This window comes from Talpa europaea (assembly GCF_964194135.1).
Source record: "Talpa europaea genome assembly, chromosome: 3".
In the NCBI taxonomy this organism is placed as follows: domain Eukaryota; kingdom Metazoa; phylum Chordata; class Mammalia; order Eulipotyphla; family Talpidae; genus Talpa; species Talpa europaea.
In genome coordinates this window covers 68,870,099-68,897,066 of record NC_140069.1, presented here as the reverse complement: position 1 = coordinate 68,897,066, position 26,968 = coordinate 68,870,099, and the positions used below count along the sequence as shown (strand labels likewise).

General features: G+C 37.8%; 1 protein-coding gene across 2 annotated transcripts in view; it reads right to left on the bottom strand.

The window, feature by feature from the left end:
* PRKDC (protein kinase, DNA-activated, catalytic subunit) overlaps positions 1-26,263 on the bottom strand; it is a gene marked incomplete at both ends in the record, with an annotated part of 233,410 nt that extends 207,147 nt beyond the window's left edge. For both annotated transcript variants that reach the window (XM_084229434.1, XM_084229435.1), the window contains 21 exons: positions 1,955-2,114; positions 2,834-2,953; positions 3,381-3,467; positions 4,345-4,504; positions 6,039-6,154; positions 7,195-7,347; positions 8,609-8,728; positions 9,402-9,451; positions 10,340-10,508; positions 11,243-11,407; positions 12,603-12,749; positions 15,534-15,691; positions 16,220-16,250; positions 16,332-16,387; positions 18,533-18,632; positions 18,720-18,832; positions 19,250-19,358; positions 20,254-20,328; positions 22,708-22,800; positions 22,903-22,979; positions 26,110-26,263. In XM_084229434.1, the coding sequence (XP_084085560.1) occupies positions 1,955-2,114; positions 2,834-2,953; positions 3,381-3,467; positions 4,345-4,504; positions 6,039-6,154; positions 7,195-7,347; positions 8,609-8,728; positions 9,402-9,451; positions 10,340-10,508; positions 11,243-11,407; positions 12,603-12,749; positions 15,534-15,691; positions 16,220-16,250; positions 16,332-16,387; positions 18,533-18,632; positions 18,720-18,832; positions 19,250-19,358; positions 20,254-20,328; positions 22,708-22,800; positions 22,903-22,979; positions 26,110-26,263 (2,413 nt within the window). The remainder of the gene's footprint in view (positions 1-1,954; positions 2,115-2,833; positions 2,954-3,380; positions 3,468-4,344; positions 4,505-6,038; positions 6,155-7,194; positions 7,348-8,608; positions 8,729-9,401; positions 9,452-10,339; positions 10,509-11,242; positions 11,408-12,602; positions 12,750-15,533; positions 15,692-16,219; positions 16,251-16,331; positions 16,388-18,532; positions 18,633-18,719; positions 18,833-19,249; positions 19,359-20,253; positions 20,329-22,707; positions 22,801-22,902; positions 22,980-26,109) is intronic.
* Positions 26,264-26,968: the final 705 nt, after the last annotated feature.

Sequence of the window (26,968 nt, the reverse complement as noted above, 5' to 3'; positions counted from 1 at the left end):
AGTGCAGAAACACACAGAACTGATGCCACACCCTCCTCACAGCATCATAGTGGCAGTTGGGGTTATTACCAGTCATGTCCACTGACCGTCTGTTCTATCTTAGTGTAATCTGAAGTAACTGTACCTTTGGAGTGAGGTAGTCATTTGAGATCCCCTCCCTCTCTTCCTCCAGAGCGTTCAATCCTACAACCTTTAGGGGGTGCAGAGGAAGATGGGTCTTGGGGTGTTCTAAGGAGCATGAGGAATGCAACCCTGAGGGGTAAAGTAACTTGAGGTGAGAGTCAGAGCAGGTGAGGGCATACAAATATTAGGACAGCTTTTTGAGGTCTGGAAGTCCAAGAGGGTTGAAGAGAACAAAAATAGGGGAATTGATCAAATAAAAAGATTAAGGATGAAGGAAGTTGGGTTTTTCAACATTGGAAAAGGAAGATGCAAGTACAGAAAACTATAGAGTAAATCTTTTGGTCTGGATAGAAACTGGGTATATCAGTGTGAATTCATGACCCTCTTTTTCCTTTCTTTCCTCTATTTCCTCTCCCCAGTCTGTACTTCTCAGACACACACACACACACACAATTAATATATATCTATACATATATTGGTAAATAAATGTGGAAATAGAGAATGAAAACATGCTTGTATGTAAATGTAACACAAGCATATTCTAGTTCTGTCCTGGTAGTCAGTGAGGAAAAATTTTAAAAGGCTTAATACCTAAAACCATAAAATACATAGAAGAAAACATAGGCAAAACACTCTGACATACATCTTAGGAACATCTTTGAGGGTTCATCCCCAGAAGCAAAGAAAATGAAGGAAACGATAAACAGCTAGGACTATATCTAACTAAAACACTTCTGCACAGTGAAAGACACAATAACCAAAACTAAGAGACACCTAAAATATTGGGTGAGAATATTTGCATTCCATACAACTGATAAGACACTGGTATTAAAGATCTACAAAGAGCGTATGTAATAACAAAAAAAAAATAAACAACTTGGCCAAAAAATGGGCAGAAGAGCTAAAAAGAAACTTCCCCAAAGAGGAAATGCAAACAGCAACAGGCATATGAAAAAATGTTCAGCATCACGCGTAATCAGGAAAATGCAAATCAAAATCACAATGAGATACCACCTCACACCAGTGAGAATGGCACATATTGAAAAAACTGACAACAGCAAATGCTGGAAAGGATGTAGAGAAAAAAGAACTCTCTTACACTGCTGGTAGGAGTGCAAACTGGTCCAACCTCTATGGAAAGCTGTGTGGAGTTTCCTCAAATTACTCAAAATGGATCTACCATATGATCCAGTGATTCCACTTGTAGGAATATACCCAAAGAACACAAAAACATTAATTCAAAAGGAAATCTGCACTTCGATGTTTACTGCAGCACAATACCTAAGAAATGGAAACAACCCAAATGCCCGAAAACAGATGACTGGATCAAGAAGATGTGGTGCACACACATAATGGAATACTACTCAGCAATTAAAAAAGGTAAACTCATGCTAATTGCAGCAAAATGAATGGAGCCGGTAGGGATCATGCTCAGATCTGAGGAATACAGCAGGGAAAAGGGAGGGAGAGGTATCAAAACAGGGTGGAAAGAATACAAGTGACAGTTTACAGGTGATATGGTGGTGAAAGATTTACATGGACTAGACCTGAGGGGAGAAATCAAATACTGTCCAAAAATGAATAATGATGTAAGAAAATTTAGAAGTCTAAAAAAATAAATTAAATAAATAAATAAGACAAATGCTTCAGTTCTATTTCCTTATGTCCCAATTACATTGAAAAGAAGTGGGAGATTACAAAACTACAATCAAATATATTTTGAATATGTTAAGTTCAAATTTCAGAAGTAAAATACAAATTTCAGAGGTCATATTATAGTTAATACATTGCCATTTTAATTAAGATATACATCACAATTCTGTCAACTTACTTGATACAGCTGAAGTTTTCAGATATCCATCCAGGCTGGGTAGAATGTCTTTATAATAGGGCTGAATTACATGTTTGCAGATATAAACTGACCATTCTTCTAGGGCATTCAGGCCTACTTCTGCCAATGGAGTATAGCTCAGACCCAGTTTAAAAGCCATCTAGATATCAATACAAACAAGGTAAAATGAAACTTAATTTTTAAAATTTAAAGAAAAAATAATACCAATTAATTGTGGTTTCTAATAAATAAATCTTTCTTCTGCCCTAATAGCAGACAATGCTGGAGGTAAGTGGTTATATTCCATGTTGTTAACAAGAAAATAAGCACTAGGGCCTCCCTCTTGGCGCAAGGGGTTAAGACACAACCTATGAAGCTAGCTGCAGCCACTGTAGCACATGAGTTTAATCCTTGGCCAAGGAGCTACCCACATGGTGCAGCAGACCTCTCCTGACTCGCCCACTGCTCCCCTCAGCAGTGTGTTTCGGTCAAATCAGCCTGTTCTGTTCCCCACTCTGTCCCTGATGAATCCTCTCACCCTTCACACCTCTGGCCTGTACCCCAGTTCTTGTATACATAAATAAATAAATCTTTAAAAAAAAAAGAAAAGAAGCACTACTGTCTATAAAGTTGTTGTTACATTATGGAGTTTCAACACATGGACAATTTAATCTTCATGTCTACCTGCAAGGGAAGTTTAGAGAGGCTAAGCCAAGTGTTCTAAGTTCCAACTAAGCAGCAGAAGCAGAATTTGAACCAGGAATGTCTGATGGGTTAGCACCTGCTATCACTGCTATGGCAAAACTGTACTATTTCTCATTTTTCTAGGAAATGTAATACTGCAAAAAGAAATGGATTTGCTTAAGATAATGCACCTACCTGCAAAGCAGGAACGTAGGCTTTAATATCAAGTTCAATAATGTTATGTGGGAGGGTCAGAATAAAAGTCAAACAGGAAGCCAAAAGTTCATCTTTGTATTGCTTCATTTTAACTGATACCTTAACAAAAAAGAGGGGAAAGACAGTGCTGCACTATAATGTGAAAGTCAACTAAAATACATTAACCCTATCCTCAAATATGAACAATGACCATGTAGCATTAATTTGACGCCATGTTGTTAACAAATTTAACACTGATCTCCAGGAAAAGTTCATGTGTTAAAGTATTCAATTCCCAATGAATGAAAAAGATAAATAATCTATTAATTCTGAGTTGTCATTATTCATTAAATTATTTCCAGAAAACAGAACACTCAATGGACTTTTGAAACAGTGATTTCTTTTGTTAGTGTTTTCCCTCAATCTGGATTAAGCAAGCCGATTTTAAGTATCAATAGAAGATTCAGATTCACTAGGATTTTTTTTCAACATACACTCATTCTTAAATAGCTCTTGGTAACACTGGGTATAGTTATTGGAAAATTACCTCTTTGCCAAATTTTGCAAGCAAAGCAAAGCAAGAATATTTTTCTGGGTCCTTAGGAGATTGCTTCTGATTCTGTAGATTAACTCCCTGCTGAATAAAATAATAAGTTAATATAATGAACAAGAATCAGATAACCCTATGCCCTAATCCAGAAGTTCTCAGCCATTCTTCATTCTCATTTTGCTAAGGTCTTGAGCATAGTCAGAAGAAAGGAATACAAGTTTTGAAAACTTCATTCAAAAGTCAGTAAGAAATAGTATGTAAAATGGGAAGTGGATGGCTGGTCAAAAGCCACAGGCCTGGAAAAATCCAATCTCTGTTCCCTGTCTTTCAATAAATACCCTTGTGAGCTCGCAGACCTGCTCCCCTGTAATAAGCCAGTTAGGTTGCTCGTAACTGACTTAGGTACAATAGCTCAGCTATTTTCAAACTTAAGTAGTTACCAGATGACATGGTAAGACTGGTTAGCACAGACTGCTAAGTCTTGCCTTCAGTTTATGATTAGAAAGCCTAGAGAGGACAGCAGTGTATTTTAGTCAGTCCGCCTTTTCAGTTCCCCACTCTGTCTATGGTGAATGCTCTCACCCCCCTGCACCTCTGGCCTGTACTCCAGTTCTTGTATGCATAAATAAATAAACCTTTAAAAAAAAAAAAAAGACAGTCTAGAGAGGAGATGAGACTTCCATGTGATGCTTGGGAAAGGTTATTCTCTAATTATACTTTGTGAACTTCTAGTTCTAGAACTTCGAAGTTACTGTAAGTACCCTGAAAATAAGAACAGAAAATGCTAGTAGTTAACATTTTTAAGAGCACCATCCAATTCACCTAAATATCAGTTTTTAAAATATAAATAATAAAATTAGATTGTAAATACCAAATTGCTATAACCTCGTATTTATGATATATACATGCTTACACAACCTTAAAAAGCAGGAATATTCAGTGTGTTCCAAGAAACAATTACCTCAAAGTATTTTATTTTCTTGGCATTTCTTACAGCAACAGAAAGCAATTTGTAGAAACCACTGATGAGTGGCAACCGTGTAGACTGTAAAATTATATCATATGTAAATGAATATACCCATGGCTCAAAAAATTCTACATGTTTCTCAGGAAGAATCTCTCTGAAAACGACAAAATAAAACATTAGTGGAGAAATCTGTATCATACTAATATTTTTATCCATAATCAAACAAGTTCACTACTTCATAACATTTTCAGGTACATTTATATTCCTTTTTTTCCTTACTTGAAAAACTTTTATTTATTTTAATTATCATTATTATCATTTTATTTTTTTCTTACTATATTTAGCAAAATAAGATTTTTTTTTACATCAATTCTTCATTTTTGTACAATATATACTTTCTGCTCTCAGGTGTAATCCCTGTGAAATTCCCACCACCACTTCACCCTTGCACCATCACCATAGTATTCTTCCCACCCCATCCCAATCCTTCTCCCTCCTCCTCCCCAACAGAATATCTCTGATCTGTAGTTGCCTGTTGATTTTGGTTTTTATTATAATTTTTATTATAATTACTTTTTTTTTCTTCCTGATCCCTTTTTTGGTTTCTCTACATCCCTCCTATAAGTGAAACCATCCAATATTTTTGTTTTTCCTTCTGACTTATTTCACTGAGCATAATCTGTTCCAGCTCCATCCATGTTTCTTGCAAATGGCATGAGTTTATCTTTTTTGATTGCTAAGTAGTATTCCATTGTGTATATGCACCATATCTTTTTGGTCCAGTCATCCATTTTGGGGCATTTGTGTTATTTCCAAAGCTTACCGATTATAAATAGTACTGCAATAAACATTGCAGGGGTGCATGGGGCTTCCCTGGTGGCACAAGGGGTTAATATACGGCACCACAAAGCTATCCACAGCAGCAGCATGAGTTCATCCCCAGACAGGGAGGTGACCCACATGGCACAGCACACCTCTCCTGCCTCGCCCACTGCTCCCCTCAGCAGTGTTTTTCAGTACATCTGCCTATTCTGCTCCCTACTGTGTCTCTTATGAATCCTCCCACCCACCACATCTCTGGCCTGTACCTCAGCTCTTGAACGCAAAAATAACTAAATGTTAAAAAAAAATAAACATAAGGGTGCAGGTATCCTTTTTAATTAATTTTTTGAGTCCTTTGGGTAGATACCTAGGAGTGGAATGGGTGGATCATATGAAGTTCCATTTTTAATTTGGCTATTTAAGGTACTTGTGGCTCCATATAAATTTCATCAATATTTGATCTATATCCTTGAAGAATGTCACTGAAATTTTTACTGGAATAGCATTAATATTACTATTTTAATTAGGTAGATCATTGTTAATTTTGAAACCATAGGATTTCTCCCCTCAGATGTGGTCTCTAGAGCTCTCCTACCACAAAAGCACCAATAATCCTCCATCATAGTTCATTGTGCTCTTACCTCTCCCTTTTCTCACCTCCCCATCACCTCCTGGATGCCTCTGAGAAACCATTAAATAGTAAAATATAGCAATTCTAAGTTGGTACATTTTGATATATTTTAAAGGTTCCCATAAACAATTTGAGATTCTGTCTTTTGTCATTTCATTTCTTATATCTACAGAAGTATTTATAGACAATAACTGATAATATTCATTCTAAAATAATTAGAATTTTTTTTAATTACCTGCAAAATTCCACCAGGTTAATGAAAGCTGAGAAATCTTTAGGTTTAGCAGGATGCAAGTTAGCAGCTGGATCTGAAGTTGGAATCACCCAAACACCAGTAGCTTCATTTTCATCCTTAAAAATTAATTGTGCCAAAGCAAACATTGTACCATTCAATCACACATTCACTCAACAAATAACTGACCAACTGACTTCATGGCCAAGATCTGATGGTGTGAGAAAGGAATGCAAAAGTGAAAAAAGTACAGATGAAATCTGAGGTTACAGTGTGATAGCAATGATGAACTTCACAGAAAAATTAAAAGAATGCATGGGAAGTGATAAAAGTAAAATGAGAAAAAAAGTTTCAAAAATGAAAATATGAAGGGGGTGGGTATAAAACAGAGAACGTTACAAACGTTGACAAATGGGGTCTTTTACTGTTTTCTGTATATTACCTGCAGTCTCTCGTCTAATTGTATACAGTATGTAGTAAAAGTACATAAGCATTAGCACTCACAAATATAAGCTGGTCTTAAAAAAACATTGAGCTCAAAGAATCAATAAATAAATGGGGGAAAAAATAATTATGTGCTCAAAAGGACGATATTTCCAACTGGAACTCAATCCCTTTAACACTAGTCTTAGTATCATGGTATTTTTTGGTTACTAACTCCTGCAGAGCAGCTGGCAGCCTTAAGCTATGATTTTTCCTAAGTCAGGAAAACCTGGTACAGAAAAAGGGAGGGTGTCTCCTTCCTTTTCTTCCTATTGTTCATAATCTAATATCTTAAGAATACACTTAACTTCTTACAGCCAGACTTTAAAGTTTTCCTAGCTATAAACAAGAGGAATTCCAGGTTTCCCTATCCTACTGCAAAAGTGACTTTTACAAAAAATGAAATTTGACTTTATTATTGCAAAGAAAAACTAACAAACCTATTGAACAATTTTTCCAAAAATTTGTTTTAACATATTAAACATACAAATTACTTGAACATAGTAACAACATTTTCTATATATTTAGACTATTCAAACAGAAAAGCACTAATATCTTTATGCTGAAGAAATCAACTTCCTATATGTCAACAAATATGCTATTTTTCCCTGAATACTTACATGCAAAGAGTTGGTATTAAAATTATGTAAAAGCATTACTGGCAAAAACTTCTAACCTCTTGATGTCCAACAATCTGGTTTTCTAGTGTAAGATCCAATTTCTCAACAATCTTCAAAATAGACTTCACGAACTCATTGTACACCAAACGTTTCAGATTTTGAAGGGAAGAACTCACAAAGAGAAATGTTTCATCACCTAAAAAAGAATCCTTTAGGTAAAGAAAAGTAATAATTGTCAAAATTTTGTACACAAATTTGTCAATATGAATATTAACTAAGTACTAAGATATACACATACATACATACATATTTAGAAATTATAAAAACCACTATATAAACTAGCAGATTATCAGGAAGTTTTCAAACTGCAAAATATAGGCAATTTGCTAAATTATTAAATAGTATCATTTCAGTCAGATGATGCAATTTCAATTTATCAGTCATGTAACAGTAATCCCTATCACCTCACCCATTAATTTGTGTAAGTGTGCACACATGATGTATTTACATATCTGTGTACATGCAGAGGTATACATACACACATTTATACATACATACATAAACATATACCCTCAAAATAACTTAAAACTATAATCGGCCATTTCTCTAAAAGTGAAACTATTCTATTATAACAAAAATATAGACCAATTACTCTGCCTTTACTGACACAAATATCCTGTGGAAATTAATCTCAAAATAGGGATATCATATCCAAGGAAGAAATACTTAAGTTAGTAAATGTAGTAAAATTACTAAAAACTTCTCTGCAACAATTCCTAGACTTTTTCACAAGACAGAAATGAACTATTGACAAAACTATTTTTCCTAGGCTATTACTTTGTCAAAGTCTAAATTAAAATGATGCCCAGAACCAGCCAGAAGTAGAAAGAAACTAATAGAAATATATTAGGCAAGAGACATTATTATAATCACAAATGATATAAGTAAAAGCTATATGCCAACCTCCTTCATTCCTATTAAATCAACTGGATTTATCTTCACATTTAACAAATATAAAAAGTATCAAAAGTATTGATACGATACATCTTTTGATACTTATTTTGTGCTTATTTGATGCTTATTTTGTACTTATTTGATACTTATTTTGTACTTATTTGTTATTTATTTGTTAAATAATAAATACTGGTAATACTGTTATAGTCTTGTTACCCACAGGCTGGATGTTAGAAAGGTCTTTGCATCAACTATACTAAACTACTTAAAGCTAAAATGAGGACTCAACTACAGTAATAAGTTAAATTTAAATGAGTCCTATAATTTTTTTCCTTTTAAGTGATTTTTTTCCTAGTCTCTAAGTTACAAATTTAGTGCTTTATTATGTGAAGTATTTTTCAAAATAACAATTGAAAATTAGTAAAAAATAATTCTGAAATAAGCTTTAGCATGAAACTTTAGAGACTAATAGAGAAGAACAGGGTACTTTATTCAATTGTAAATTGTCATTTTTACCATCATCTGGTCACAGCTCAGGAGATTTCTAAAAAGATCCAGATAGTCTTTGTAGGTGGGCACTTTCCATTTGCCAGTTCTGACTTCCCCCAATGCACGATCATCTTCAGATTCAGCACCCTGGGAAGACAACACACAAAATTTACTAATGGTATTACATAATTATTACTTTTGCCACACTCATTTCTTGAATTTTCTAACCTAAAACAGTTAGGAGTAGGAGACTATAATTTGATTGAGGAAGACAGTGTTTTATGAAAGCATAATAGAAAGCAAACTGTAAAAATATCTGATGTTCTCAACTGGAACAAATTGTGACACACTAACATATAATTAAAACAAACACCAAGAAATATGTTATAAATTACTTATCTTATTATCATACATTGGTCAATCTTTCACCTTATCTCATGTCCTGTAACCTCTAGTCACTAAGACATGCTTCCTCTAATCTACTATAAGTAACCTAGAGTTTCAAGGGACAAAACATTCCCTTTTTGTAAAAATATGTATATAACAGTAATGTTACATTTAAGGATGTTTCATAATTTAGAAGTTTATTCACCTAAAAAAATAAATAGGTACTGTGTCCTACAATTTTGAAAATATAAGACATGGCTAAGTATATTTACTAAAAGTAATATACTAATATACTAATAATTTACTAAAAGTAATATAGTAATATACTAATATACTAAGTATATTTACTATATTTACTTTTGTGTATTTTATTTAGAGCCCCAACAATATTTCTAACTTTCAATGACATAAAAAAATAAAATTCAGAATTTACCTTTTGAAGGATCACTGGCTTAGAACATATCCTGATTAAACCCTGATGCACTAAAAAGGAGAAAATAAAAAAAATAAATAAACACTGAGGGCCTCCCTGGTGGCACAAGTTAAACACAGCACGATGAAGCTAGCTACCTACAACCATTGCAGCATGAGTTGAATCCCCAGCAGGTCAGGGAGCTACCCACATGGTGCAGTAGATGTCTCCTGTCTCGCCCACTGCTCCCCTCAGCAGTGTATTTCAGTCAGTCTGCCTATTCTGCTCCCCACTCTGTCTCTGGTGAATCCCCTCACCTCCTGTACCCCTGACCTGTACCCCAGTTCTTATATGCATAAATGAATCTTTTAAAAAAATAAAATGGTGGTGCAGCAGTTGAGCACTGGGCTGCGAAGCTGCCCACAGCCTCTAGAGTGCCAGTTTGATCCCCGGCCACTGGTGAGGGTCCTACAGGGCGCGAAAGACCTCTCCTGCCACGCCCACTGCTCCCCTCAGCAATGAATTTCATAGGTCTGCCTGTTCTGCTCCGCTCTCTGGCTCTGGTGAATTCTCTCGCCCTCCCGCACTTCTGACTGTACCCAGTGCTTGCATAAATAAACAAATAAATAAACAAACAAATAAATAAATAAATCTTTAAAAAATTAAATAAAATAAATAAATGCTGAAAAATACAAACACTCAACAAAAAATGACAGCAATTTTAAGAACCTTTACCTCATTTTTTTTCTTGAAGTGTGTTAATCACTTCAGTTTTAAATTTTAAACTATTAATATTCAGAAGTAAAAAAAAAAGGTTCAAAGAAAGGATGAAAAAAGGAAATTTTGGAACATCAATTATCAGAAGTTCTTCAAATGACATTAAAAGAATTTGATAACTATATGCTCTTGATATTAACAATGATAAGTATTTGCCATAAAAGTAATAATTCCAAACTTACCCACAGTACTAATGCAATTCCAGAGCACTGGTCCTTTTTCTGCTAAAGCAAGGAAAACTTTCACGATGGCTCTACAACACACTGACTGCATTTTTGGACTATACTGTGGGAAACTGTCTATCTGTACCACCATGACATGTTCCAGAACTGGGGTATATACCTCTGGAACCTAATGGAAATAAAGAGCAAACTAAAAGTTAGAGAAGAAAATAAGTAAACACAGGAGTAGTTAAATACTCAAAGTAATTACAACTCAATTATATACATATTAGATAAGTGGGGAAAAAAAAACCTAACTTGTTATCTATTACAAGGTTAGCATTGATTCTTGTCATTACCTAATAAAGGCCCCAAAACTCAGAGTAGAACAGTCTGAATGATCCTAAGGTACAACCTAGCCCAAACAGCAATCTTAATCTTTCAGAAAGAATAGTAAATAATTTTTCCTGTTATGAGTAACAAAAAGTCAAGTTTCGTGACAATTTTATTTACATAAAATACAATTAAAATTTAATCATAATGGGGCCTCCCCCGTGGCGCAGCGGTTGAGCACTGGGCTGCGAAGCTGCCCACAGCCTCTGCAGCGCTGGTTCAATCTCCGGCCACCAGCGAGGGTCCCACATGGCGTGCAGACCTCTCCTGCCGCACCTGCTGCTCCCCTCAGCAGTGTATTTCGTCAGTCTGCCTGTTCTGCTCCCCGCTCTGGATCTGGTGAATCCTCTTACCCTCCTGTGCTTCTGACTATACCCAGTGCTTGTATAAATAAATAAATAAATATTTAAAAAAAAAATTTAATCATAATGGTGGTGTCCCGAATGCATACATGACTCCATCAAGTTATTTTAAGAACTGAGATTAAATACTTTAAAACTGTGCTCAATTTAATTAAATGATCCTACTTACAGTATCAAGATAAAGCAAGACACTTGCAATGGACTGGAGGAAACTTGGCATCTGATACATATTGTCCTCAACTGTGTCTGTCTGAGTGAGGTACAGCTGCTTGCAGCGCTGAATGAGCTCTACATACATGATGTCAACATCTTTTGCATTTATAACCTTGCAAGGCTTTAAGAAGATAAAACAATAGTCTTAATCAATCTTATAAATACAAAATAATGGTGTTTAAGAGGCTGTGCTAAACCATGCGCTTATACACTAGATACCAATAAGTTTTTTAATGGAGAAGAAACAGATATAAAATACAGTATAGGGCCACCCCTGTGGCACAGCAGTTGAGCGCTGGGCTGCGAGGCTACTCGCAGCCTCTGCAGTGCCGGTTTGATCCCCGGCCACCAGGAGGGTCCCACATGGCGTGCAGACCTCTCCTGCCGCACCCACTGCTCCCCTCAGCAGTGTATTTCGTCACTCTGCCTGTTCTGTTCCCTGCCTCTGGCTCTGGTGAATTCTCTCACCCTCCCACGCTTCTGACTGTACCCAGTGCTTGTATAAATAATATTTTTTTTAAAATACAGTATATATTATAACGATACTTTCAAAAACAATCCATCAGTTACATTATTAATATTTATTCTACACAAAATTTATACTGATTATCAAGCACATTCTAGCATTATTTAGACAGCAGATATCAAAGTCAATGAGACAGTCCCAGCCCCCACAAAGCTAAGTCACCAAGAGGATGAGACTAAGAACTCAATTCATGATCGGAATGTTTTATGGTATTGTACCAAAAACAGAAACAAAGACTAATGGGATTCTTATTCTTGAGACAAGGGAGCAGATATTGAAAGACAGACTTGTAGAGAAATAACAAGTAATTTTTCTGTAAAGCAGAGATCTGCTAAGAGAGCAGTAATTTGGCCATTCTTAACAGTCTTATAATAACTTCTCTTTCTAAAACTTTGGGTAACCTCAAGTACAAGTTTTACATCATAATAAAGGGACAATATTATATTGGAAAAAACATGGTGTTTCTAGCCATCAGACTTCAATTTATATCTTAGTTCTAGCAATTATTAATTGTGTATCATTTGACGAGTTTCCTAATTAATCTGGGTTTTGAAGTCCTTATCTGTGAAGTGGAATAATACTTCTATAAGCTTTAGGAAGATATGAAGATTTGATCTAATACATGCACAAAATTATATTACACAATAGAACAGATACTGGAAAAACAAAAACAGCAAGAAAGCAAATGTCAACAATATTGTCAAGTGTGATTATGATATTAAAAAATGCAATAAACTATATTACTCTAAACATTCAAATGAAATAAAAACAGTAAATTTATGAGCCATACTCCTGCAAAAAGTCCATATCCACGGATAGCAATGGATAAATCCTTGCTGTTTGAATCCATGTTCCTGATGATTGCATAAAATTGCTCCATAAAGTACTGCAGCTTTTTCTTATGTGTTTCTGCATCTTTTCCCACCATAAAAGAAACCTGCAATTGCATAATATTTACTTTTCAGAAATAATGAATAACAAAACAAAGGAATCTACACAAATGTGAAAAGGCTACAATTGTTCAATTATCTATTGTTAATGTGCTACACAGTTCAATACCATTTCTTTACTCAAAAAAGGACCATTGCTTCCATTTGTTTGGTCTCATCAAGTTCAGAAAAGATACACTATTAAATAAGGCTGTATTATATGTGATGTATTTTTCCCTATTATCTAATTACATCACTTACAACAGTGAAGGCCCACCACCATCCAGCAAGTTCAAGTCACCAAAAGAATGGGCACCTCATTAGGGTAATACAACATAGGTTCAAAACTAACAAGAAAGGCATCTCATTAAAAATTTAAAAATCTACCTACTATAAAGCTTAAATTAGACGAGAAGCAAGAAAGTCACTATCAAATTAAACAAGCAATAGCTCAAATGCAAAAACGAATATGGATGTTCAAAAAGTCTCAAATTTTGGCAAACACTCTGCCCAAAACAAGAATACACAGACTCTAGACAGTTATCAAAGCCAGAAAAAAACTTATCTACCTTAATTGCCAACCTAACAACACACATGGCACAGCAGACCTCTCCTGTCTCCCCGCTGCTCTCCTCAGCAGTGTATTTCAGTAGATCTGCCGGTTCTGCTCCCCACTCTGTCTCTGGTGAATTTTCTTAACCTGCCCCCCACAACCACACACACCTCTCTGGCCTAGACCCCAGTTCTTGTACGCATAAAAATAAAATAAATCTTTTAAAAATATATACATATAAGGGCCTCCCCGGTGGCGCAGTGGTTGAGCGCTGGGTTGCGAAGCTGCCCTCAGCCTCTGCAGTGCCGGTTCGATCCCCTGCTGCTCCCCGGCCACCGAAGGAGGGTCCCACATTGCGTGCAGACCTCTCCTGCCGCCCACTGCTCCCCTAAGCAGTGTACTTCATCAGTCTGCCTGTTCTGCTCTCCGCTCTGGCTCTGGTGAATTCTCTCACCCTCCTGTGCTTCTGACTGTACCCAGTGCTTGTATGCATACATAAATAAATAAATCTTTTTTAAAAATTAAATAAATAAAATATTAAATATATATATATATATACACATACACACACATATATAAAACAGTGATTGATGTGTAAACCCAAAACTGGAAACAACCCAAATTTTGTCCACAAAGAAATCATGGTATATTCCTTATTGTGAGAGCTACACATGAGAGATAATCTTAATAACCAGAATAATGTGGTGAAAAGGAAAGCCTGATAAAAAGAATGGAATACTATGCAGTAACAAAACAGAAAAATCTCAGAAACATTAGTGCAAAACCATGAAAGAACACAGTGAGATTTACATAAAATTCTAAAGGCAGTGACAGAATGTACTAGTTGCCTGAGACAGGAGGTAGAAATTACATGCAAAGAGGCTAGCGGGAATTTTCTGAGGTGATAGAAATGTTCTGTATCTTGAATGTGTTGACAGTTACATAGGTATATATATTTGTCAAACTCAAACTAAAAATTTAAAATATGTATATGTTGTTATATATAAATTATACCTTGAAAAAGTTGATCTTTAAAAAAATGTGTGTCTAGTTGCTAGATTCTGAGCTTCTCAGCAGCCAGAACAAAAACTATATTATATATATCCCAGATATTCAACGTATTCAAGAGAACAAAGATTTTCCTAGTACTTAGACAAGTCAGAAAGGGGGTACTATTAACAATAAAATCTCAGAATAAATGTAGTAAGGAAGTTCCTTATGGCTGTCTAAAAATATCATGAAATGTACAACAAAATGCAAAGGGGAAATTTTTTACCTATTTTTCCTACACATTTAAATTTCTTATTATGGGAGCTAGAAATGAGAGGTAATCTTAATAACCAGAATAATGTAGTGAGAAGGAAAGCATGCTAAAGAGGACTGATAAGAAGTTGAAAGGGACAGAACGGGAGAAGGGGACCAGAAACAAAGCACATCTATTTCAACTTTTGTTGGAATTGGGCCCACACCTTTAAAAAAAAAAAAAAAAAATCACCACTTCCTCTCCCTCCTGTACCTCAAAGTCATGAATCTCAGGCCAATACTATCTGTGTGTCACAGTTCAAATAGATGTTCATGGACTATCTTTTAAATGTACAATCTTTTATAACATTGCCCAGATAAAAATTTTGTTGTCAATCTTCAGTACTCTCCATCAGTGCCAACCTAAGTAGTCTAATTCCACAATTAGTGCAACAGAGTTATTTCCAGACATGCCTAGATTCTCAGATGACAGTCATAAACACATTCACCTTAGTCAAGTGAGATATGTTCTACATTTCCAAACTTGCAGGCTCAAATTCTGTACCCACATCCTATCTGGATGGGAACAGGGAAAGGCAAATTAACTCTCCTTGTTCTTAAATATGTGCAATGTAGCATTTTACCACCACCAATGGCCCCACATTTAGGGAGTTGTGTTCCTCACCTACCTGGTTGCCCTCTGGCTTGAGTGAAGACCTGATCTCTCAGCCCTTCCTTCTACCACCTCATCACTACATGTTCTCTCTCTGAGACCTGCCCTACTCTTGGCTCTGAAACCCCAGTCAGATCTGGTATCTTCTAAGCTTTATTTCAATCCTGTTGCTACCCATGTGGCTGATCAGTGATGAAGCTCTTTTCTTTAAAGAAGCTAATGAGTCAATTTGTACTTACTTTTGAAATGTGCTTTCACAGAATTGGAATTTAATCTTTTGTTTGGAAAAAAACATTTTCAAGTGAAAAGTTGAATTTGTAGTACCTGTTTCAGAAAAGATTCCAGGGCTGAAAGTGCAGTTCTTTTCAATTCCATATTTGTATGGCTACACCATTTTGACATTACTTCAAATAGAGAAATATAGTTGTCCAGAAGACAGGTGCTAAATTGTGATGCATGCAGGGTAAGTAAGCGTAAGCCAGCTGCAATTGTAAAAAACAATCATGTTTAATTTAAATTAGCACAGCAAAAAGAAAAAGAACTGATAAACTTTAGGCATATGTAGAAATTAAAACTGTGTTCATGAAAATCTAGTGTCATTATAGCTAACAACCTAGGGGTCCTGATCAGAGCTCTAACGCCTCATTGACCATTTGAATCAACAGCTGACCAATGAATCAATAACAGTGGCCCATGACTGGCCAATGATTTGACCCAAGGCCCCTGAAACAAAGTTCAGAAATAGGATCAGGATTTATTTAAAGTCAGAATCAATCAATCTGGGTCCCACCAAAAAATGCTTTAATTTTTTTTAAATCATTTAATCTAAGCATGACCACCTCAACTGGAGTTTGTGCGCTAAAAAGTCTTCAAAAGCCTCCCTGTAAAAAATTGTGTATGAAACATCACAGATGCTATATTTACTTTCATTTATAGTTTAAGCAAAAGTTTACTCAGGACATTAACTTAGTAATATGAAATATTCCACCTCATTAAATAAAGAATCTTACCTAAGGGTACTGCATATCTCTTCAGATCAATCTATGAAAAAAGAAAATTACCATCAGTGTTTGACAATCACAAGCCTCAACTGTAAGAGAATTAGAGTAGTATTAATCCTACCTGAGGACGAATTGCCTTTAACGCAAAATCAAAAATCTCCCTTGACATCTGGGCATCTGGGAAAAAAACACAAAGAAGCCTCTACTCTAAATTGTTTTTTTTTGTTTTTGTTTTTTTTTTTGGGAAAGATTTATTTATTTATTTCTACAAGCACTGGGTATAGTCAGAAGCACAGGAGGGTGAGAGAATTCACCAGAGCCAGAGCGGGGAGCAGGGAACAGAACAGGCAGACTGACGGAGAAATACACTGCTGAGGGGAGCAGCAGGCGCGGCAGAAGAGGTCTGTCGCGCCATGTGGGACCCTCGCCAGCGGCTGGGGATCGAACCGGCGCTGCAGAGGCTGTGGGCAGCTTCGCAGCCCAGCGCTCAACCACTGCGCCACCAGGGGAGGCCCTACTCTAAATTCTAATAGTTATCTGACAAACTTCACAACCAACTTCACAACTAATAACTCTATTTCAGACATTGTGACATCTATATCAAACCCAACAGTCTCTTAGGAATGAAGGAATAATGTCTCCCAAGATCTGACTGAGCTAGAGAGCTGCAAATTATTACTACTGTACAGTATTACTACAGTAAAATTGGAAGAAAGTTTAAAATAACAAAGACAGGGGTTTAAATTCTAACCCATCACTTATAACCAGTTAAATAATCTTTCTGAGCCCCCACTTATAATCTGTAAAAAGGGGCAGTTTATACCTTCTTTCAGGGTTGTTTGGAAGATTATGTAACTCAACAAAAGCCAAACACATTACAATTTTCCCAAGTCTTCCAGGAATTCATCATGTAGTACATACCAAATCATTATGAGATCTATAAATGTGAATTATGAAGATAAAACAGATACACAACTATATAAACAAGGCTCTTATCCTGGTCTGCTTGATGCAACAATTATTTGAAGTACTATCTCCCACCAGAAATCATGCTTTATTCACAGAATTTCCTGCCCTGGTAACAATGACTTGCAAGCATGGCAGAGGTGAAAAAGAGAAGGAATTAGAAGGGGCTTAAGTTGAGAGGAATATTAACATGACAAGGAAAGGTACTTTGAATTACACACAAGGAAAGATCTCTTCTGGCTGTGATTACTGAAGTTAGCTTCTAAAGTCAAGGTATCACTTGAACTGACCAAAGAGAATACTAATTGGGGGAAAGGTCACTCTAATAGAAAGGGGTAGTGTACACAGCTGTGCAGACACGAGGGCACCAGGCACTCTTCAGAGCTGTTGGTCTAAAACAAATGGACTCAGTACATTAGGGATTAAAGACCCTGAGTTCTCAGAAGTATGAGTGGATACCATCCTGGTCATTGTGAATTCTCTTCCTATCGTTGGCCCTCTCAATTTGCCTATTCTTGCTTTCTCTTAAATGGAATATTTGTGCTTTAAAAAAAAAAGATTTATTTTTATATATTGCATATAAGAACTGGGATGCAGGTCAGAGGTACAGGGGGTGAGAGGATTCACCAGAGACAGAGTGGGAGAACAGGCAGATCTACTGAAATACACTGCTGAGGGGAGCAGCGGGCAAGACAGGAGGGGTTTGCTGGACCATGTGGGTTAGCTCCCTGGCAGGGGATCGAACCTGTGTTGCAGTGGCTGGTGATAGCTTGAAAGTGCTGAGACTTTAACCCCTGAGCCACCAGGGAGGGCCTATTTGTGCTTTTTCAACTGGCTTTTCTCAGTTAGCATGATATGCACAAGATTCATTCACATGGTAGTATGTTAACAGTAGCCCCTTCCATTACTAAAGCTATAGAGTAAGACAGATCCCACTATGTATGTATATAGTATTATAATATGTATATATTGTGTATCAATGTGGTTGCAAGAAAAGAGGTGACTGTGGCTATAAAAGGGTAGAAGAATGGATCCTTATGTTAATTAATATTCAGTATCTTGACTGTTGGTGTGCAAATTTACATAGGTGATAAAACTGCACAGAACTAAATACATACACAAACATGAACATGAATCTGAAATAGGTCACTATTCTACTATAGTTATAAAAGATGTGCTTACTGGGGGTAAGTGGGTGCAGACCATATAAAGTCTATATAACTTTTGACAACTGCACATAAGCCCACAACTGGTTTGAAAGTTCAAAAAAATAAACAGGCAATTTATTTTAGACTTATGGTTTTTGAATAAAGAAAATTTAAAAAAAAAAGAAAATCAAGTAAGGTCAAACAGTACCTTCTTCCATGGTTTTTGTGAAGTTACACATAAGTGAAGACAATCCCTTTAGACATCCTGCCACAACAAGTAGTTTGGGCTCTCTTACTGTTGATGTCATCTAAAAGGCAAGTTTTACAAAGGTATCAATAAAAGAGAAAAATACAATCAAATCTTTGGAAGCAGGGTCTCATAAAATTTATCATACCTGGGTCTTAAGTTCTCCCAGAAAAGCCCGGAACAGATTTTCTGAATTATTTATCATCTCACTAGGATGAACTTCACCTAATACTCCTAGGAGTTCATATATTTTTTCTAAAACTGAAAAATAAATTTTAGACAAATGAAGGCCTAAAGTAACATTTAAATAAATTAAAGAAAATAAGAAAAAATATGAGACTTTAGTTCAAAAGTAATTTCATAATTAAGATATACCAACTATCTAGTTTTATGTACTGAAATCTTTGAAGCTTTATGTAAATCTATTATTATAAACTAAACTACATTTGACATGCACAATGAATTTTCTGTTTACAGATACCACTTTGTAAAGGTTAAGATTTTTAGAAGCAGAAGTCTTCACATTGTTTTTCTTTTGTTTCCATTTTGGCTTGTATTCAGCAAAACAATTCATCCATAAAACATATAAATATACCTTAGTAGAGAAAAGTCTTACACTAATAATTTTTAGTGTTACTTTGTTAACACATTTTAAAATGATATGTAGATGTATCTTACCTGTATCTGGTATTTTTGTTTTCAATGCAAGTTCTCCATAGAATTTGCTAAATAATTCTCCAACTCTAAATTGATCCATGAGTCTAGAACTCCTCAAAGTCTGAAGTAACTAAAAGAATACAAATAGCATTTTCTAAGAAGGAAAATAATGAAATGTGTGTGTATACAGTAAAGTTCCAGAATCATGTGTTTCTAAGGGATTTATGCCTAGGCTCTCAGGATTCTTATCTACCCGATTACTTGAGGGATAAGGTTGGGTAGTGAAAAGAGGGGATTACGAGAGGAAAGAAAGTGTAGATTGAATGTTACCTTCCCAAGTAACTATGGTCATATTATTATATGACCATAATCTCTCATTGTCACTTAAGATAAGGATCAACAAGACCCAAAGGAATTGTAAGAAATGCAGGTAAGGAAAAAACTCTGATACAATGACAATGAATTTAGGCAATTCTTAGTAACCTTAGGTTTTAGAGTAATGTGAGCAGCAAATTCTTTAGTTATTTTTCCCCTTTATACTCACAACCCAAAATTCTTCCTTCGCTACCCAGAAGGGTCTGAGAGCAAATACCCAGATACTGGGTGACAGAAAATAAACAGGGCCTCCCTGGTGGCGCAAGTGGTTAAGACGCAACCTATGCAGCTAGTGCAGCAACAGTTCCATCCCCAGTCAGGGAGCTACCCACATGGCACAGCAGACCTCTCCTGACTTACCCGCTGCTCCCCTCAGCAGTGTTTTTCAGTCACTCCACCTGCCCTGTTCCCCACTCTGTCTCTGGTGAATCCACTCACCCCCTGCACCTCTGGCCTGTACTCCAGTTCTTATATACATAAATAAATCTTTAAAAAAAAAAGAAAATATATAGCTTATCCATAACCTTAATGTAATTCAAGTCCCTCTTCTAACAGCTCCCACGCAAAACATATTCCAAAGCAACATTGTAAAATTTTTAAAGTTATATATGTTTAGTATAAAATATATGTTCTTATAAATAAATAATTACCTTAATAAGGAGCTCCAGAGCTGGAATTTTACATTTAGCAGCTTTATCTTTTGTGTAAACACTGGTACAGGTATTCTAAGTTTTAAAAGGAGACATATCCAAATCATCAATAAAACAACAAATATATAACAACAGCTAAAACAATATCTCTGAGAAGAGCAATACCAATAAATGATGTAACAAAATTCATATTTAGGGCCTCCCTGGTAGCGCAAGGGGTTGAGACGCAATCTATGAAGCTATCTGCAGCCACTACAGCACGAGTTTGATCCCTGGCCAGGGAGATACCCACGTGGTGCAGCAGACCTCTCCTGACTCACCTGCTGCTCCCCTCAGCAGTGAATTTTGGTAGATCTGCCTGTTCTGTTCCCCACCATGTCTCTGGTGAATCCTTTCACCACCATCTCCAACACCTCTGGCCTATACCTCAGTTCTTATATGCATAAATAATCTTTTAAAAAAAATTCACTATTTAGTTGCTAAAAGTACAATACTTAAGTACATAAATGTACAAATTTAAAAACTAATGAAAACACTGAAGCAGTATGTTATGTATAACAATATCAACAGTAACTACAAAAATTCAAAGTAAAGGAAACCTCAGCAGGATTTAAATAAAAAAAAAGTCACTCCTCCTTCCATACTTTCCACAACACTTATTACTATATCAAGAAAGGATGAATAATTTAAAAAGTCACTAGAGAAATTTAGGGAAGAGGGTCTCCCTGGTGGCTCAAGGGGATAAGACACAACCTATGCAGCTATCTGCAGCCACAACAACACGAATTCAATCCCCGGCCAGGGAGCTACCCACATGACGCAGCAGACCTCTCCTGTCTCACCCACTGCCCCCCTGAGCAGTGTATTTCAGTCAATCTGCCTGTTCTGTTCCCCACTCTGTCTCTGGTGAATTCTCTCACCCCCCCCCATACCTCTGGCCTGTACCCCAGTTCTTGTATACATAAATAAATAAATCTTTAAGTTTAGGGAAGACTAGCTGAGATACGATGGGTAAACAGTACAATAAAATGAAAAAAGCAGGAGCTCTGGAAGGAGGCAAGTTGGCTCCAAGATAAGAATGAGTTTCATAACTCATATTTGTAAGCTTACAGAGGTTAAGAATACCAACACCACCAACTTTTGGTAAAAATTAAATAAGACAAGGGGAGTTCCTGGTGGCACAGGTGTTAAAAGTCTCAGCGCTGTCAAGCAATTGTGAGCCACTGCTATATGAGTTCCATCCCCAGCTAAGGAGCTAACCGACATGGCACAGCAGACCTCTCCTGTCTCATCCCCTGTACCCCTCAGCATTGAGTTTCAGTAAATCCACCTGTTCAGTAGATCCATACTCTGTCTCTGGTGACTTCTCTCACCACCACCCCACCTCCCCACTTCTGACCTACACCCCACCTCTTGTATGCATAAATAAACGAAAATAAATCTTCAAAAAAAAAAAATAAGACAAGCAAAACAGTGCATTAAGGAATTCTGCGAAACGTGATGCACTCTAGAAATGTTATATGTATATGTTAAAATTCCAATCAAGAAAGAAGTCAAAAGACAAAATCAAAACCTATTTTTAAAAGACTGATAATCGGGCCTCCCTGGTGGCACAAGGGGTTAAGCACCACACTATGAAGCAATCCGAAGCCTCTGCAGCAGGAGTTCAATCCCTGGCCAGCCAGGGAGCAACTCACATGGCACAACAGACCTCTCCTGACTCGCCCGCTGCTCCCCTCAGCAGTGTACTTTGGTCAATCTGCTTGTTCTGTTCCCTACTGTCTCTGGTGAATCCTATCATCCCCCTCATCTCTGGCCTGTATCCCAGCTCTTGTATGCATAAATAAACAAATCTTAAAAAAAAAAAAAAAAGACTGCTAATCATTAAAAATATTTCCTATATTAGGGCTAATTATAATTTATAAAAGATTTAATACAGACTTCATTGAACCCTTAGCATCCAAGAACTGTAATAGAAGCAAATTAGGGCTATTAAAACAAATTACTATTCAAACTATAAATAAGTCTGGGAAAGAAAAGCTTAATATATGGTTACTACTTCCAAAGTATATTTGAGGAAACCTAGGGAATACAGGTTAGACAAGAATGGGAGGCCCAAGAGAGAAAACTTTTCACACTAGTGTCAAAGAGAAAATGTGAATCTTACTCAGTAGGATAATTCTTTAAAATTGCTTAAAGTGACTTGAAATCTCCCTACAATTCAAAAAATCCAATTTACTATGACATAACATTTTAAGTGCAAATTTTATCAAAATAAGTTTTTGACATGGACTTATTAGATCTAAAAAAAGGCCCCCTTTATTTCTAACACAATCAAGTATATAAGTAAACTTTCCAACAAGAAAGGAATCAGTAAAATAAAAATCCAAGTTTAATTTATGCCATGGATGTTAAAAATGGATGTTGCTATTTAATAAGGTTTATGTCCCTTACCTTAATATCAAGAGAATAAGGTGTGATCTTCTGGCCAATTTTTTCTAAGAAAATACATAAAAATTTTAAGACTTCTTCTCTACAATCACGAAACTATAATAAAATAAATGCACAATATAGTAAATATGGGTGAGAATAAGAGTCACTCCAACATAAAGGAATATACAAGAAAAGCAATGAAAATTTTCAACTTACTTCATAAATGCTAAGTGACTTCTGAACAAATACAAGCAAACCAAAATCCTTGGAAAACACTAAGGAAGTCTGTAATGCTGGACCGAAAAACAAAAACAAAAACAGTTAAGAAAACCTCAAGGACCTACCTATTGGCACAGGGGCTCTCAGCACTACCACCACCAGGGACTAAGTTCGATCCCCAAGTTTGATCCCCCAGCCAGGTATCCAGTGCAGCAGACCTGTCCTGTCTTGCTTGCGGCTCCCCTTAGCAGTGTATTTCAGTAAATCCACCTCTTCCGCTCCCCACTCTGTCTCTGCTGAATTCTCACCCCCTACATCTCTGGTCCTTACCACAGTTCTTCTATGTAGAAATAAATAAATCTTTAAAAAAAAAATTAAAAGAGCCCCCGGGAAGTACTCCATCACAAACCCACCCAAGTGCATGTTTCTGAACTCAGCCTTGTAAGTGATAAAACACTAAAATAAGGCTGCTATATTAAAACAAGTATCAGACCATTAGGGCAGAGAGGGTGGATACCCAAAGAAAAGCAAATGGCTATCTACATCCGGACCCCAGGAAGCACTTGCTAGAGTCCATAAAGAATTCCATAACGTGGTCAAGAAACCCCCAGAGGGGCAGAGGCAGTCCCTCACCCCAACCTATAGGCAGGCCCTTAAAGCCCAAGGAGAGCAAGAAGTGGAAAGGGGGAAGGCAGATCACTGCCCCAACATCCTGCTTACAGAGCAGTGACTTAGAAAATCCTGCCTGGACAGATAAATTAACACCCAGGGAACACCGGAGCAGTAAACCCCAAAAAGGGATGGAGTGAGCAATCCCCTGTACCCCCTTTAAGGCAGGAGTCACAGGCTTTCCTTGCAATTGTTCTTTGGATCTGCCAGCCTAGACCTCTTCCCAAGTGTACAGTCATTCTGTCATTCTGTCTCTAATAAACTTTGCTTTGCCTAGACATTGCTTTAAATTCTTTCATGGCTATACTCAAGAACCAAGGAACTCCAAAATCCAGACCAAAGCAGGAAATCTGGATGATCTTCCACAGGACTGCAGTATGCAGAATAAAGGGCCCAAAAATGCCAGCAACGTAAATCTCTGGTGTCAAAACTGAGAATATGCTACTTTACATGGCAAAAGAATGCAAATGACATTAAGGAAGTTTTATCTACTGACTTTATTTTTTTTTTTACAGTATTTTTTAAAAGATTTTTTATTTATGCGTACAAGAGGTGTAAGCCAGAGGTGCGGGGTGAGAGAATTCACCAGAGAGAGTGGGGAGCAGAACAGACAGATCCATTGAAATACACTGAGGGGAACAGTAACTTGGCGAGACAGGAGAGGTCTGCTTCACCAAGTGGGTTGGCTCCCTCAGCAGCAGAGGATATGCTGCAGTGGCTGGCTGCAGTGGCTGGCAATAGCTTAATACTGCTGTGTCTATAACCCCTGCACTATCAGGGAGGCCTTTATCTACTGATTATTCTAGATTTTCAGGTAGGACCAATGTAATCACCAGGTCCTTAAAAGTAGAAGAGGGAGGGGACTCCCTGGTGGCCTAGGGGTTTAAGTCTCAGTGCTACCACTGCAACAGCCCTCTGCAGCCACCTGAGTTCAATCCCAGCCAGGTAGCTAACCCACATGGTGCAGACCTCTCCAGTTTTGTCCGCTGTTCCCCTTAGCAATATATTTCAGTAGATCTGCCTGCTCTGCTCCCTACTCTGTCTCTGATGAATCCTCCCCCCACATACACACCTCTGGCCTACACCACAGTCCTTTTATGCACAAATAAATATAATCTTTAGGGCCTCCCTGGTGGTGCAAGGGGTTAAAATGCAACCTATGAAGCTATCCGCAGCCTCTGCAGCATGAGTTTGAGCCGCAGACCTCTCCTGACCTGCCCACTGCTCCCCTCAGAAGTGTATTTCAGTAGATCTGCCTGTTCTGTTCCCTGCTCTGTCTCTGGTGAATCCTCTCACCACCCGCACCTCTGGCCTGTACCCCAGTTCTTGTATGCATGAATAAATATTTTAGATAGATAGATAGATAGATAGATAGATAGATAGATAGATAGATAGATAGATAGATAGATAAAATCTTAAAAAAAAAATGGAGAGGGAGCAAGAAGAGAGATGGGAAGACTGGACAGCATGAGAGATTTCAAACATGAGAAGTAGTTTACCCCAATGAGGCAGAACTGAATTCTAACAACCTTAATGAAAAAGAAAATCAATTCTCAAATCTTCAGAACGGAAAGTGGCATTGGTGGATACCTTGGTTTTATTATAGCTTGGGATCCATGTTGGGCTGCTGACTACAGAATGGTAAGATTAACAAACCTGTGATGTTTTAAACTACTAGTTTATGACAGTTTTTATCGCCATACTCTAAAACCAGTAACAATACACAAATGAAAAGACACAGATTATATACTGAAAATAAACTTGGAACTGCCTTGTAATCAAAAAACAAAAAGAATTTTAACTTAGAAACTGTGACAATAAAAAAAAAAAGAAACTGTGACAATAAAGCAATTACATAACGCTGTTAGTTTATATCTCCTTTAACACATTCTGGACAATTTATAGATACTAAATAGCACCGCGTTTAAGGGGTTGTTTACATATTCAGCACTGACTTCTGCGGAAGACAATTTCACCTATCTTTCAATTAAGAAGACCGACACAACATCTTGGTGTTTTAAGAAAAGAAATTCAGGAAAAGTTTTCACGCAATGATGAATTTTGACAGTGCTCACGTGAGGCACTTTTACCACAAAAGGATAAAAAGTTCTGACCTATGCATTAATAAAAAGTGAAAAGAATAGCATGATTTTTTAAGTTACATTTCCGTAATGCTGTTCAAAAGTAGGAACAGCACGTATAACCTTAAAGAAGGTACTAGTGGTTGTAGCTGAAATTAAGGTGAAAGAAAATCCTTCTGTTTGCTCTCCCCGCTTTAGATAGCAATTGTTGCCAAACTTAGGGCACCAAATTTGATTTTAATATACCTCTCCAACAAAAAGCAGTATAACAAATCACTTTTTATACACGTCCACAGAAATCCCGTCTTTTTCAGAATCAAATGGCTGGGCCACCAAAAACTCTCGGCGTCCCCCTGCGGGAGAACTGCCGGCCTTGTTCCCTCCCAGCTCGGAAATCCGCAGGGCGCGCGCCCCGGCGCCGGAGGCGGCGCGGCCACGCCTGGACTGTACCCACCCAGCGCCGCGGGGCCGACGCTCAGCACGCACTCCTGCCCCAGGCCTCGGATCAGCTGACAGCTGGCCGTCGCGGCGCCGCAACGATCCGCTGCGGACAAGGACGTTTGCAGCTGCAGCAAGGAGGCCCGCACGCCCAAGCCGGGGTCCGCCATGACGCCCCAGGCCAGCAGAGCGCGTGCGCACGCGCCGTCCCGCCGGAAAGGGCCGCGCGCGCGGGGGCGGGGCTCGCAGGAGCGAGGGGCGGGGCCCCTTGGGGGCGGGGCTCGCAGGGGCGGGGCTCGCATGAGAGGGGCTCGCGGGAGCGGGGGCGGGGCCCTTGGGGGCGGAGCTCGCAGGAGCGAGGGGCGGGGCCCCTTGGGGGCGGGGCTCGCAGGAGCGAGGGGCGGGGCCCCTTGGGGGCGGGGCTCGCCGTGGCGGGAACTTTCCGTCAGCCCCTAGTGCCTTCCCGCTAGGGCCCCCGGCTTGGACGTCAATTAGAATAGCTGAGCGGCCACGCTATGAATTTGTTGTATAAAATTCACTTATCATGCCTGTACCGAAACCTCAGGAGAAATCAGAAGCCATCGCTTTGACCTGCAAAAAGAGACAGGAAGGAGAGTGTGGGAGTTGAAGTTGACCCAATACCAGAGCTTGGTGAATGAGCTACACTTTTTTCTCTAGCTAAAGACTGAAATGCGTTTGGAATAGTTTTAGAAATACAATTGTCTAAGATAGAAAGAAGCATCTTCTCCTTGGCTAGCACTACAGTGAAAACCAACCCCTAGTTGAACGTGGTTTGATCCGACTCCCCAGCTTTCCCGCAAAATCGGGGTGGCGTGGGCGGCCGCACCACCCGAACGGCAGGGGGGCCGGGGGAG